General features: G+C 34.3%; 1 protein-coding gene across 1 annotated transcript in view; it reads right to left on the minus strand.

Annotated features, from left to right (window-relative positions):
• Nucleotides 1–5,513: 5,513 nt before the first annotated feature.
• Nucleotides 5,514–16,170, minus strand: part of CDH10 (cadherin 10) — a 53,070-nt gene continuing 42,413 nt past the window's right edge. Inside the window, exons 8-11 of the mRNA XM_026048243.1 lie at nucleotides 15,020–15,141; nucleotides 9,062–9,170; nucleotides 7,950–8,201; nucleotides 5,514–7,089 (exon numbers count right to left, since the gene is read on the minus strand). Of these exons, the coding sequence (XP_025904028.1) occupies nucleotides 6,596–7,089; nucleotides 7,950–8,201; nucleotides 9,062–9,170; nucleotides 15,020–15,141 (977 nt within the window). The 3' untranslated portion in view covers nucleotides 5,514–6,595. The remainder of the gene's footprint in view (nucleotides 7,090–7,949; nucleotides 8,202–9,061; nucleotides 9,171–15,019; nucleotides 15,142–16,170) is intronic.

Consider the following 16,170-nt stretch of genomic DNA (forward strand, 5'->3'; position numbering starts at 1 on the left):
CTCTTCTCTCTTCTCTCTTCTCTCTTCTCTCTTCTCTAGAAGATTTAGTTAAAGGCTGTAAGACAACTTCATAATTTTTATTTATTTATTTATTTATTTTTACTTCCAGCCTCATTTATACTGATGCTATTTAGGTCACAATTTTGAGATGATAAAGCAAGAATGTCAATATAGCTTTGGCATAATTGTGCATAGTAGCTATCTATGAAGTTTCTCTGCAGGGATTGTCATCCAAAAAGGCTATGATGACATTTGGAGAACTGTCTCTTGTTAATGTGAAGAACATGTTTTTTTTTCATGACACACAAACACATATATAGGCATATATATTGTGTGTGTTTGTGTATATATATATATATATATATAAAATGTGTGTGTGCATATGTAATGTACATATATGTATAAATATATATGTATGTAAACAAATACACATGCAAGTACAGCATATACATGTTAGAAGTACTATTTTCTTTTTGTTCAATTCTGCCTTGAATGCATCAATAAACAGTAACAAACAACACAATAATTCTTAATCTTAATTACATTTTCTTAGAATGAATTCATATTTTGGGACCACCCCTGTTTAAAGTGCAACTGCATATTCATAAGCAGCAAAGGCAAGAGTAAGAGTACTCTCTTACTTGGGTTCTAGTAAGAGAATGTTCTGTTCTTTGAACAGTCTTCCAAAAAGTACTCTTTGATGATTCAATAGCAGTTGCAGGTTCAAAGAATTTCTAATCTAATTTCTAACTATTTGCAGTTAGAATTATAGAGTGAGAATTGTTTATGGGGGAGGCAGAGATAACATAAAGAATGAGAATGTGTGAATAACTGTACCAGAAGCTCATCTCATTTCTGAATAATCATCACTGTCTTCATAAAACTTCCTTTTTTTCCCCCCACATGCATCACTTTGAACCGTTAGAAGAAAAAATTCTATAGGTTGTTGTGCAGTCATGTTCCTGTATCCCTCCACTTGTAACTGGCCCTTTTAATTAGAGTTGTTAATAATCATAAATATACTTTGTTATCCTATTGTCCATCTCTTTTTCTGGATCAGAAGATCACATTCTGAAGTATTCCACCAGTGGCTATCTGTCACTATTATTGATCACTGTTTCCTAGTAGAGATGGGTTAGAGTCATGCTATCATCCCAATTTTAAGATTTGCTGTACTTTTCATATATCTGGAACACTGAAACATATGTAGTCACACTATTTTGTTGTCCTGTGGGCCGTTTGGGTAATAAAAGATACTCTCTGAATTAAATTGTTGATTTTTCTCTGGTATTTTGATGGATGTTATATAATTGAAGTTTGTTCTCTTCGTCTCAAAAGGACAGATGTAAGGGAGAAATGTTGCAAGATTTTATGCGATGCACTAAGCATGATTGCAATTATTTTTAGAAAAAAAAATTCTTACAATATTTTGGAAATCCTCAGTAGTATTTTCACAAGCATAAGTACAAAAGATTATATTTTTTAATAGGATTGTAGGAGTGTCTCCACTAGGTTAGAGCCAAAGCTCATGCTGCCCAAAATCTCATCTCTCTTCAATAGACAAAATCAAAGAAAGAGTGTTTGCCAATTTTATTTTCAAAGATTTTTTTTTATTATTTTTCATTGTTAATTTAGATTGACATCAACTTAGAGACAGTGAAATTTTCTCAGAAGTTAAATGCTTGGATTGAAACCTTTTTGGGAAAAAAAAAGAGAAATTCACATTTAGAAAAAATGTCACTTTAAAAATTGTCATTTAATTTCAAAGTTGACAAATATTCTTTTAAAATAGAAACCAGGATAACAACAAAGAAAAGGCAGAGAGAAAAAAAAAATGTGTCAGGTTTATTGGACTTAGAAATGTTTATGTTGTAATTACTATCTCTTTTCCCCTTCAGTTATGTGAAAAGTGAATTTTTTCATCTAGTTCCACCATATTAGAATAGTGCCTGCATATGCTTTCACAAAAGTGAAGTGATTACTCCATGGAAGCCTGTGACATTCTTCTGAAAAAATAATCAGACTCACATAACACAGTTCCTTATATTTACTATTCTCTCCTTATGTTTGCTTTCTGGACATAATAGATATCGTGGCTATGAGTAAATGAAGTTGTTTTAGCTTGAACATCTGTCTGTACTTCTTGTAGTGAACAAATTACTATGGAGTGGTTTCCTGCTGTTCAAATGAGTATGATAAAAATAGTTTTTGGATGCTTCCAGTAACTTTTGAAGTCAGATGTGTCATTTGCTCATTTGAACAAAAGTAAGGAATCGTACTCCTTTGTGACATACTCATGTTGTATATATGTAACTAGCTCCCAAAAAGTAGATATTTTTTTTTCTCTGTCAAGTAGCTATTGATGGAGGCAAACAAAAGTTTCTGGGCTTTTTTGTTGTTGTTGTTTGTTTTTTTCCACTTAAGTCTCAGCCTGTGCAGCCTTTAGTAGATTTTTTTTCCCTAGTTCCTGCAGTAGTGACTTGTAAGAAGCAGTTTGTAGAAGAATAAAGTAGCAGGTTTTTTTAATTGTCTCTCGAATTTGAGTAACAGATAGTATAGGAAGTTGTTTAAAAATGATTGTGGGATTATCAGATTCAATAGCAATGTGATCACAGCAGGACAACAAGAAATAGTTTGTAAGGATTGATAAATGATGATGTTACTGATAAGTAGTTTGACCTGGGTCAATGTTGTCCTTCCGACATGTTAATATTGCATGCTGTTGAAGGATAAAATGTGGAAATATCTTTTTGGAGTGATACAGAAAAGGGATAGACTAGCAAAATGGTATGGTTGGTTTGTCATATGACAGTGGATGAGTTAAAAAAAAAAAAAAAAAGAAAAAAGAAAAAAAAAACCTGCATAGCCAGGACATGGTAACTGATGGGAATCTCTTGATGCGATGAATCAGAAAGATGAGGATTTTGACGGTTCATGTGTGTTTTACATTCTGTAGGTTTTGAGTTTTCTCAGTATGTTCTTACCACCAATCCTCTCCCTGAAGACCCTACAAAATAGTAGTGGTAACCGTGTTATTGCTCACGTATCAGTTTGTCCATGCATGATCTTTCACACACAGCTGCTTTCTCATGAATATTCTTTTTTTTTGTTTGTTTATTATTTTCTGATACTTATGATAATTGTCTCCAAGAACTCACAGTTTCCTGAGGCTCCACTGGTTGCAATACTTTCAATTATATTTCTGTTTTTTTTTTTTTAAAATCTATCTTGTAAGTCCACCTGAAATACACTATTCATGTATTTTCGCTTTGTTGCATTTAGTCCTTTAGCATTTTTATTACGAGACCATACAGAAAATTCATTCAGGCTAAACAATATCAGGACTTTTACACTGCTGTTTTGTACATGGCTCAGACGAGCAGGTACTATTAAAGAAGGAGGTATCATGATTTAGATTTTCTCCAATTTGAAATGCACAGTTGATTGAGCATCCTCCAGTTCCTCACCTTGCAAGAATGTAAAGAAATCACTGAGGAAGGTGCCCTTGATTCCTTTCTTGTCCCCTTCAATGACAACTAGATGTGTGACTCTTTAACTATAAGGCCTACATTTGCTTTCAATTGTTCCAACTAATTTGTGGTGTGTAGAAGCACGGACAGAACATTGTTTGAGAACTAGATATGTATTATGTATTCTGTTGGGGACCAAAATATTAAGGAGAAGACTCAGTTACTTGAATGATCCAGTTCCTAAAAATGGATGAGATGTGAAAATGAATTATTGGCCTCCTACTTCTTTTTATGATCTGTCTGCATAGATGACTGCATGTTCTTTTTTCACTCGGCTAAAGTCAGGTTTACTGAAAAGTTTGTACAGTAAAATTATTTTTTTCCCTTTATTAAAAGGTATTGGGAAATAAAACTCCATGCATATGACAAGTGGTAAAAGACATATTCATTTATACTATTATATGATAATTTTAGTATTTTTATATATTCTTATATATTATGTGTACTGCTATTTTATTTAATAATACATACAGGATTAAATTTCAATACTTGTTTCAGATTCTTCTCAACTACTATAAAATAACTTCCTTGAATATAGTGATAAAGAAACATTTCCACATACTTAATGTTCAGAAATAAGTACTGTAATGCAAATGAAAAGAATACAATCTTATTTGATACTAGCTAATATGCTTAAAACGTTAGAAAGAAATGTGTTTTTTCATGTTTGTAAACAAAACATTGGGGTTCTTGCTGAGTTATGCAAGTTTTGGCTGAATGTTTTAATTTGGCTGAATGTGTTTAAACAAAATTTTTCTCTAGAAAAGGGAGTGTCAAACACCTGTATTATATCCTGTTTTATTTTCTGTCCTAATATATACTCACTTAACAATGTGGTGAGTCACTGATATCAATACTACTGCTGATAGAAAGCAGATTTGGAGCCTAGTCTTTTGTTCGTGCATTTACCGCATTCTTTGTTTGCTTTCTCTTACTATTGTCCTCCCTGCCGTCCAGTAAATTGACTACAAGAAAATGAATATTTTTTGCACCTAGAATAGTTGTTTGTGTCTAGCTTTTGGATAGGGGAAGATTTATTTAGTTTTTTTTTTTCTCTTTTGTTCTTGATATATTTCTGAGTGTTTTGTCCTTTAAAAAATACTCTAAAAATGTGTAAGTATTGTGATTACAGTGTTTCAACAGTTTGATGGTAAACTCAAGTCTTAAGAGACTGGGAAAGAAGAAGAAAAGTAGAACCATTTCACCAAGTAGTCATAAAAAAGAGAAACTATGACCTATAATACTTTTGCATAACTTTATAATGGTTATTATCCAAGATGTTTCTTAATATTCTCTGAGTTATTTTCTATTAGGAAATGGCAAAATTCTTTAGCTAATGAAATTATTACTGAATGTGGTGAGGGAAAATCCATAATCTTCAAAGTTTCTTAATGAATCAAATATTTTAACCTGATATTAAGTCAATAAAAATGTACTCTTCATTGCACCCAAGTAACTTGCATAATGCCTCTCTATTTAGCTTTCAACTCCACTTACTTTAATCACCCTATTAAAGAGAAGAGATGTCTGATGCAATAAGAATGCAGCATTTCACTTTTCAAAGGACTAATATATTTTCAATATCTGTTGATTTTATGCCAGTAAGAAGCTAACAGAGATGGAGAAGGGAGGGATTATCCTTCAGATATGTTTCTTCTCCAGGAAATAAGTGAATACCTCATTACATCCTGCTTTTCCTCTGAAATTATTTCATCTCCAAAATGTTCGAAATCCCAGAGTTCTTGTTTACAAAACAGATTTATGTAATCTAAAGATTGTGGGAAGAAATACACATCTCAAAATGTCTTGGGATAGCTACTTTAGCTAGAGTGTGATTTCTGTTACAGTTGGCTAGTTTATCAGCTTTTTTTTTTTTTTTTTCCTCTCCCAGGGCCTCAGAAAACAGAGTAAACTGAGTGAGGGATGGTACAGTTTAAGAACTACTTGATCTTTCACCTAGCTGCTTTAAAAGAAAATATGCTATCTTTAAATGTTTACAATCTGACACACAATAGTGTGCTTAGACTTGCTGCACTTAAAAATGGTTGTTTAAAGATATTTTTATACTTCGTCCAATGTAGCTCAGATTCAAAATGGAAGGCTGTAGACCAAATAATTTCTTGACTTTTTTATATTAATTCTTCATGTTTTGATGTGTTGTTATACCAGTATTTTTTTTCTGAATTATGTAGTTCAAAAAATAATTGCTCGTCCTTCCAGAGTAAAATGTTCTGAGTTCAGCTCAAAAATAAAACAAATTCTTGCTCAAACATGGTGACTGTGGGAAGTAGCACTTTTGAGCAAGCAAATAGATGTACAACTTAAACCTCTCCCCATGAGCACAGGCACTTCAGACTATGTTAAATGCATGCAGTATACTGCTGCATAAAAGTATTAGCAGCTGGCTATGCTCTCGTTGGTCAAATGTCTTGCTCTCTCCAAGCCTGGGATCAATGGCCACAACAGGCAGGCAAGCATCAACATAGTTGTAAAAACTGGTTTATTTCTTAAAAATAAATACAAAAATATAAATATAAAACATTGGCAGATAGAATTTGATGAAATGAAGTTGCACAAACCTTTTTTGTTTTTTAACCAGCTGCATATTACACTTATTAACACCACTTGTACATTTGTTTGGATTTTCATGTACAGACCAGGACATACTGTTTTTTTTTTTTTTCTTTGCCTTCTTAAAAGTGGCACTTGCAAGGGCAGAAAGTGTACCTAACAGAAGCGGCTTGTACACAAGGTTTGCTTAAGGGAGTATCACTCTGTTCAAATTTCTGAAGATAAGGTATTGTTTGTTTTACTAAAATGGACAACACTGAATTTCCATAGCTTTGGCTCTTGGAAGGTGATTAAATAAAATGCTGTATATATTCCAAGTGAATCCTAATAGAAAGAATGAATGACATTAATGGACAAACTGAAAACAAATTTCAAAAGGAAACCATTGTGCTGAGTGGCAGGAAAATTTTCCTGAATGTTAAATACTGTAGAGTGCAGAAGGTGTCTGTAAAATTACTTTCGCTCAAAGGAACCAAAATGTAGCCTACTGCAGGTTAAGAAGTGTCTTTGTCACTTTCTCCTCCGCCATACATCTCAGCGAGCTTATTAAACCGAGGCCCCCACTCTCGGAGGTAATCATAGTTTTGGTCCCCTTCGGTGGTACCCGACTCCAGTGAGCTCAAGGATTCAGCTATTGAATCATTGCCTTCGTAGGCGTAGGTTGCGAGCGAGTCGTATGGCGGTGCAGAAGGGTCAGTGTCATGCTCTTTTAGCCTTTGGTTAATGAAATCTCGGACATCTGTGTTGTCTGGTGCTGAAGGAGTCCTCCGTGGTACAAATAATGTTTCAGGAATAATATCTCGTCGAAGCTTTTTATCTTCAATAGCTGCGGGATTCCTCAGCGTGCCAATATCAAAGGCTTGGGTGTCTTCCTCTCCACCGCCTTCGTCGTTATAACTCACAATGTTGTCTCTGATGTCCTCTTTAGACAGGATCAAAGGCTCCTTCTTGCGTTGCCTCTTCAGAGCTGCAAACAGCACCACTATGACTTAGAGAGAGAAAGAACAGGTGAAGATCTCAATTTAATATTTGCTTAGTAACAAGTCCATCAGATAGAAGAGCTTTATTTCAAGTACCTTTCACAAATTCATTTGTCTGATAAATGGATAACTATCCCTGTTGGTATTATAGTAAGGGCCATAAGTAGCACAGTAAGGGCCATATCAAAACATGCTATTTTGCACATACATTGTGTATGTTGCTTTATGAAATCACAAGCTTTGTCTACATGATCCTTCCATAACTTTGATTAGCTTTAAAATAGCCAGGTCTATTTTGAAGATCCTTTAACTCTTCAGAATTCAAAGCATACTTTTCAAACTGTATTTGAAGTGAAATAAAGTTCATTCGGTGATATTCTGAAAATCACAAAATAGAGGCTTTAAAAAATGTATTATGTTTTTGATAACAGCAGAGAAAACTCTGGATATGTAGGATATATAGTGCTGTAGTATAGTAAAGTTATTACTTTGTGACAGATTTTCTGTGAAATATGTACTGAATGTTGATTTTTGGTAGCTATTTACATAAAAAAAAAATCTAAAAAGAAATAAGACACGAAAGCAATTTTTAATATACTATTCCTCCTCTCTGATCCTCTTTTGAAAGAGAACTTAATGTAAGAACAATAATGAGCTGCTGGTTGCACACTGATAACAAGCTGGGATATGAATTCTCACAAAAATCAAAGTTTTTTTGGCTTTGCATTTCAAAAAAAAACCATAGAATTCTTCTTGCAAATCCTGTCATAATTAGTTTTGCCAACCCACATAGTTTTGTAAAATGATTCAAACTCGAAGCATTAGTTCACATGGAGAAAGAGGTTTTTTTTTTTTAATTGTCTCTTACCCAGCAGGATGAGGATGCAGAGGAGGATGGCAATGAGCGCCCCTGTGCTGAGGCCAGCGGGGAGGAGCAGGGCCTCGGCGTTGCAGGACTGCATGTTGCCCCGGCTGTCGCAGGCGCACACGCGGATGGTCAGCGTGCCCGTGCTGCTCTGGATTGGGTAGTCGTTGTCCGAAATCACCACGGGTAGAAGGTAAGTACTTATTTCATGTCGACTAAAGCCATTCCTCCTCGTCAAAATTCTGGCTGTGTTATCTAGGTTGATTAAAATACACTCTGGTATAGAATATGAATTTAAAGTGCATATCACACATAGCACATGCAAACTATTTGTTTCCTTTTCATCACTGACAGTGTTTTGAAAGTGGCCACTCCTGATATCATAGTGATACCTATCTTTTCTAATGACATTCACATTTGATCAGAAAGCTGTCTATGAATTTTTATGGACATCCAGCTTGCTCCTCTGTGCCTCTGCAACACCTTTGAACGTGAGTTGAAAAGAGGATTTCCCGAAGCTTAACATATTTTATAGATTACTGCATGCAGGGTGTCACACAATTCCATTCCATGGCTTAAAGCCCTGAAATGAAGTGGCCAACAGAGAAAAAATAGCCTTTCACTTCACACTGTTCAACAAGCATTCTGCTTTGAAAGATTCTTTCTATAGATCATCTGTGATAATACTCAGAGGAATGCTATCTATAAACTCAGTATGAGATTTTTCCGCACCAAAACACTTTCAACATAATGTAGAACAACGATTTATATACCTCAGCACATAGAATTTTTGTTGGAAAATTGTCTCAGGAATTCAGAAGATTGATGGGAAAAATGCACAGTTCTGAAAAGTGAGCTTACTAAACTTTATTTGTGCCACACAAAGTTTATTTGTCTGTGCTATGCTTCTCATACAGGTGAAAGTACATCTGTGTATGTGTAATTTCCACAAAGATTCAGTTAAAATCATTTTTTTAATCATCATAGGTTTCAGCAGCCTTAATATTTTTCTAAATGTTCAAGGATATAGGATATTAAAAGCAAATTCATCATATTTTAGGAAGATATGACAAAGAGTCATTAAACTCCTTTCCTGGGCTTAGCAGGTATTTTACCTTCATTATCCTGAACAGTGAAGTTTGGGTTAACAGCAGCTAAACTGAAGAAAAATTTTTGTCCACCAAGAGGGTCATCTTTGTCTACTGCACTTATAGTCTGGATAAGCTGCAAGAAGGAAAAAAAAAATTAGATATTTGAAACATCTATCTCATTGCTTCTGGAAGATATAAACTGCTGAGAAAGTTTCATATCCAAGCTGCATACATACCGATTAATAATCCAATTACATCTAATTTGAGACTACTACCCTGTGGCATACTTGTTAAATTCTATTTGTTTTTCCTCCTCCAGTTCTTCTAAAGACAGCCATTTCTCTTCCATAGCACAGCTTTTGTCAAGATCAATCATCTTTCACATCAACAACTGAAACGTACTCCTGTTTACCTTACAAAATGCCTAGTTAACCCCCCACATCTCTCTTTGTCCATCCAGAATACAGCAACTAATTTTTTCGGGAGAGAAGATTTAGATTTGATTACAGCACCTTGTTTGCTTTCTTAAACAGAGAGCTGTCTTTCTCTAAACTTATATCATGTGTTTATGTGAAAAAAATAATAATCACCAAGACATGTAAGTACCTCCAATAACTTACTGGATCAACAACGCCAGATAAAACATGCATAGGATATTGTCGTTGTAAAGGAATATTTATTTTCTCTATCTATTAATTTTTGTTTGCTATATGGCATAAGAAACAAAGCATGCCACTGTTGAACTTCCTTGCACCTATTTGCTTGAAGAGATTTTCAAATGCTTGACAATTCTTGCCCTTTAGGGGCTTTTCCTAATTGCTTGATTTTTGATGTCTTCACATAAAGATTTTCAAATGTGCTGTTAGTGAGAAGTAAATTCTGTATTCAGACCAACATTCCAGACATTTGTATTGCCATGAAGAAGGCATTATGTCTCAGTATAGCAGTAGAAGCAGCAAATGATGAGTCTAAAATAGTTGCAGTGCTGATATCTCCAGAGATTCCTGTTGCAGGTCTATCCAAAAGCAAAATGACCAAATAAGTCCCCAGCAAGAAATACACTATTTTTTCTTCCTCACCTTCTCCAGGCACTGCTGCTAGAGTTGTTGTGGCATTTCATTATATGGACTGAGACAGGCTTTTACATCAATGAAAAGTTCTACTCTAGCTGACAAATCTGAAAGTGTGGTTTCTGAGTGTCATGCCTCTTCTCTGGTACAGGACTGTTTGCCCTATGGACATTCTGTTGGCACAACTTCAGTGCCAACTGTAGGCATAGCATTACTGACACCGAGCTGCACTTGGTTTATGGTGAGGGAAAAAGGTCCCAATTAGTCCATATCTTCTCCTTTGCTCATCATGCCCTTGATGAGGTCCCATATTTTATATATTTGTCTTTTAAGAGCATACAAGATTTGTCACACAAGGCCAATGACTGGCTGTCTCTGTACTTCTCTCTCTTCGTATATACGTTTCTGACCCTCACTGGTACCATGAAGTAGGATTCCCTCCTTCACAGGACTTCTCCTCGTGCAGAGGCTTATTTTCTGGCTTTTCACTGGCTAATGACACTCAGCACATGCTGTCAGAATGACTTTTTGATGGTATTGTGGGGTTGAGTGATAGGTCTATGGCCTTTCAGGATTTTTATGATGTAGTAGAATTGCTGCCCATTCTTGATGGGAAGAGAATGATTCCGTAGTTTGGTTGATTGCCTTTATTAACCAGTCTCTTGCCCTCTCTCAAGACTTGTGAGTCTCTAGTATAGAGACTGTTTGCAAGTCTTCTGCAAAAGAAAGAGCCAAGAGAACACAATTTTTTGATAGGAGTCTTCAGAGACTTCACACTCCTTCACTTCTACTTCATCAAGTATTTTGAACCACCTTGTTCTTTTTGTATAAGTTTTAAAGGATAAGATTTCTGACTTGCAATGAAAGATAGTAAGTTTCTTCACTCTTTGAAGGGCACATGGAAATCTGTACTTTGCACCTTCCCCTCCTGTCACTGGCTCTTGCAATCTGCCTGGTCAGTTGAAAGTGGTAAACACAAACAGGGCTTTGGTTGTTACAGTTCACTTGGTAATTGTTTTTTCTTCAAGTCATTGTGTGTGGCTTCTATCTGTGCCTCTGTCTTGCTATCATCATTCAGGGTCTTTCATTTCCTATATTGGCATCTCATTACTTACTGTGTTGTGATCTCTGTGTTGCCAAGCTCAGATCTTCAGTTCAGTTAACTGTTCTGCAAATTCTGTTATCAAGAGAATTATACATGAAGAGTCATAAGAAATTTCAATTTCGTAAGTTGAAAACAAAGTTTTTGTATAAAAATAGAAGCTATTTACTTGTACCCAAGTGTACTTGTTTGAGGAGAAGAGGGATAGTGCACCACTTTGGATTTACATATGACATACATTTTATATTTGCATGTTCAAGGCCATGATGACTCTGGAAGCTCTCCATTCAGGTAGGGAACTGGTTTGTGTTTCTTGGTTTTTATAATGCCTACTTTCAAGCTGTAATGAAGTTGAATCACCATTATTTGTTTGATTCATGGAAATTCTGGTTCACTGTCAGAGTCAGAAGCTTCCATTTGACTTGTCCATAGATCCTTTTTATTTCATCAAACTTCTGGTAACAGATCCAGCCCATTTTTATCATAAAACTATACCACTCACAACTAAATAAGATTTCCGGAAAAGCTTCACATGCAGTCGGTAGGTCAGCAGGATAGTTGTGTCTCAGCAAGATGTTATTTTCTTGAGCAAGATGTAGCTTTTATGCATTTACATATGCAGGGAAATAAAACCATGTTGCTTATGAATGTCCATTGCAAGGAGTACTTTCTTCACCGTTTTGGGAACTCATGTGGCTGAAGATGAAGCTCTATGGTACTTGGAGAGATTTGCCTAGGTTTTTCTAGGGTGCTTGGCGCCATTTCCTATCAACTTTTTGAAGTGCTACATGATTTTCTGGCCTCATTCTCTCAGGTCAGTAGTCAGAGAAAATTTATACAAACTAGATACTCATGGGATTGGGTCAGTACAAGTTCATGGGACTTGATGAGATGTACCTGTGTGTACTGAGGGAGCTGGCTAATATCACTGTGAAGTTATCCTCTATCATTTTAAATCCTTGGAGTTCATGAGAGGTTCCTGTGGAATGGAAGAAACCAAACATCACTCCTGTCTTCAAGAAGGACAAAAAGGAGAATTTGAAGAGTCAGCCTCACCTTGATCCCTAGAAAAGTGACGGAGTGACTGTGTAACTATGGTAACTATATTGCACAAGATTTCCAACCTGGGCAAGGTACTAGGCAGGCACTTGGAGTACTTTCCTAAGTCTTGTTTCATTCTTGAAGGTTTAGGAACAGATAAAGTCTTCAGTATAATATTTTTTAGTCTTTGTTTATCTGACTCTGAACCTTTGAACAATAATTGATGGCAAGTAGGTAGTTAACGTTGAGAGGCTCAGTGTAAATCCACTTGAAGAAGAAAGAAGACTTGCTGGGCACAACAGTTTATTTGTAGTCAACATACACATTTGTCTCTCAGCAGCCTTGTTTCCTATGTCAGTGACTTCTAGTATAAATCTATATTTGAGAAGAACTGAAATGACAAAGAGTAAGCTCTGCTTTTGAGGTCAAGTGATGACTACTGGACATTATTACACTGTAAATGTAGCCAACAGATCTTAAAGAATATCTATTACTACTGAGGCACACTTCTGTTATTTCCCAGTAAAATTGAACAATATTAAATCATTAAAGCTTCAATTCTGTTTCTTAAATTTAATTATACTGTTTTGTACTACTATTTTTTATTACAATTAAACAAGCATCAGTACCTATATACAACATATCTCTACTCATGTTTCCTTTGAAAATTCAGCTTACTAATAAGGCATGTTTTGAAGGAGAAAGTAAATACGGAAAAGTTCTAATATGCCCTCTGCCCTTCCCCAGAGAACTGATATAATATACCAGAATTTAAAAATCTGAATAGCAGAAAGTAGGAATTTATATGGCTGTCAAAGCTTAAATGTTATAAATTTTACTCTTAAAATGAATCTTGAAAGTCTTATTTTCCTTGGAATTTTTATTAAATACTTATACCCTTTATAGCTACTGCAGCTATGTGTATAATTATAAAATGGACTGACAGAAAATAGGATTAATCACGTAAGGGATACATACATGACAATTTATATTTGTGTTTATGCAACATACGCAACACCCACACTAAGTTATTTCATGTTGGAGCTGTGATGAGATCCCAACCTCCTTAGCAGCCCACTGCTTCAGGCAGTATCCAAGAATACAAATGACTAGTTATTCCCTCTTCATACTGTTTATACATATATAAATTTTATCTTAGAGATATAAAAAAAGATAAAATTGCAATTAAAGAGTCAGAGAATATTAAGAAGCAGTATAAATATATCTAAAAAAAATTGATAAAATTGCTAAAAATACAATAGCAAGAAATTTAGTTTCTAAGTAAAATTTTTCCAAGAAAAATAACTCATCTCTCCGTAATGAGTAACTCAGACATATAAAATTAACAAAAGCCAAGACTAACCAAGGTTATAATGGAAAAAATATCCATGATTAAAAATAAAAGGATTTGATATAATCAAATAGTTGATACAAAGAGGTGCAACATGAAAAGAACTGGTGAAAGACACCTAACATTTATATAATCATTGATGAACTAAGATCCAGTAAAAAGAAAAAATGAATAAATCATACATATTTTAAAATGGCATTGAAAGAGAATCCATTATCAGCTAGAATGATTTATAACAGTTGGACATATAAGGGAATGAGAAGTGTGTAAAATAAAAGCATTGACAATACTCTTGAAGTTAATCAACCTGAACAGACTCAGATTCTAAAATCACAAACTGAGTAAAATTTGTGAAATAATTCTTTTTTTTTTTTTTCCCACACAGAATTTCTAGTGAAACTGGAGGAGGAAAAAACACATTTTTTCTGCTTTCCCAATGCTCAATCAGTATCTTATTTTCGAAGACATTATGATATGGTTTTAGCATTCATATCAGACACTGGAAGTATCATAAGTACTGGATGTTTATCCCGTGATTTCTACCTATCCAATTGCTTGATTACAATTCTAGAAGCAAGAAAATATATTTGCTTAATATTTTAAATATCTTATAATTTCTAAGTTTGGGCCTTAACTCCTTTGTTATAATTTCCAGATGATGTTACTTTAGAAGAAATGGCAACCTGAAAGTGAAACTTGTAATACAACCTAAATGTGATAATTGTAGTGCTTAAGCCGATAGCAATGAATAACAAGTACTACTGTTTCAAAGGATTTGTTATTGGGTGAATGTGATCTTGGACAGTAATAGACAAACAGTTTTTTTAATATTCTATTAATCAGGTGCCTAATAGAAATTCAGTATATTAAACTGTGCAGTCATTTTGCTTAAGCTTAAGTACAGTTTCTGTAGCCTGTAAGAGGCAAAAAAAAAAAAAAAAAAAAAGGTTACCAGTTCATAAATGTATCTTTTCTTTTTTTCTTTTCAAAAGTTTTTAGTGGGACAATCCAAGACAAATCTCACAATTGTGTAAGAACAAATGGTATGGATATAGATGTCTATAATCACCATCAATATGGACTGAAAATATCATTGAGATCTGCCAATGAGAAACCTTGAAAATATAATTCAAAATTTTTAGTAGTTATTCATAATGTTATGCTCTTTTAGGAAAGATCATGTATCTTGGGCATACATAGAGAGGATTTAACAAGGTCAGATAAAGTAACTCACACACTAGAACTGTTCTAAAATGCTGATATTTCACAAAAGCCTGTTCTTTGGAACAAGATGTTTTCATTTTCAGCATTTTAAAAGACGTTTCAGACATAATTGCCCATAGGCAACACACAAGAATGACCTACAGTTGACTGCTGTAGCAAACCTGGATAGTAGAAAGTGTTTTACAAGGACATACCTGTCCAGCTCTAGCATTTTCACACACAAAGGTATCGTAGAATACAGCAAACTGTGGAGCGTTGTCATTAACATCCAAAATTCTCACAAAGACAGGAACACGAGTAGTGTCTTTGGGGTTGTCTGACAAAAAAAAAAAAAAAAAAAAAAAAAAAAAAAAAAAAAAAAGAGTGGGTTTATTTTCTCATTTAAAGTACTTTGTTTTCTTCTTAACAGTAGCTTAATAGTAACTTAACCAACAGTAGCTCTTCAAGATTTGCTTTGAAACTGGTCAAAATTTCACATGTGTACTGCTAATATATGAGTACTGGGCTTCCTGCAAACTAAGGAGCGAGTTTGTTTTTTAGAATCAAAAATAAAATAATATACCGGTATCTAGTGAGCAATTAAGCATTTTACATTAAAACAGGGGCTGCAACTGCTATTGATCTATGCACATGTAATATATGAAAAATATGTCCATTAGTATAATGACAAATTTGATTTGGTGAGCTCTGGAGTATCATTCTGCGGTAAAGTTTTGATTTTTAGTTTTAAAATGATTTGTGATCAAATTTGCTTTATCCAGAAGAGATATTATTGACTTTGTGCATACATATTTAAGATTTTTTTCAAGTCCATTTTTCCTAATTTTTGCATTAATAAATTGGAGGAAATTCCACTGCACCACTGAAGCCAATACAATACTCCAATGAATCTGGTACAGACTTGAGTAGATCAGAGTTTTTAATCTTTAAATTGTCTTAATTGAATTTGAATTTAATCTCCCCCTTTCCTTCTCCAAAAGTAAAATATGATTTTGGAGAGTCCTAATTATTCCAATTAGGTCCAGAATGTAAAATCTCTTAAAGTATCTGGATAAAGAAATAAGCTTAACACTATGATGTAAGCAAAGGTTCCTTCACAATATACATATTTCCTAAAAGGATTCCTACAATAGTGAACAGCGATAGTAAATGCTAAGAATTGTAGACTCAGGAGCATAAAAAAGAAAAGCAAAAAAAAAAAAAAAAAGTTTTTTTTTAAAAAATTTGAAAGCATGACCTTCCCTAGCTGTTCTGGAAGATCAGACACTTGTTCCCTAGAAAAAAAAAACACACTATTTCAAAAAAAAAATTGCTGTCGAGGGCTTAACGTTAAACTCGTAGTGGC

Source organism: Nothoprocta perdicaria, unplaced genomic scaffold, assembly GCF_003342845.1.
Source record: "Nothoprocta perdicaria isolate Ctin4 unplaced genomic scaffold, notPer1 scaffold_520, whole genome shotgun sequence".
NCBI classification, from domain to species: Eukaryota; Metazoa; Chordata; class Aves; order Tinamiformes; family Tinamidae; genus Nothoprocta; species Nothoprocta perdicaria.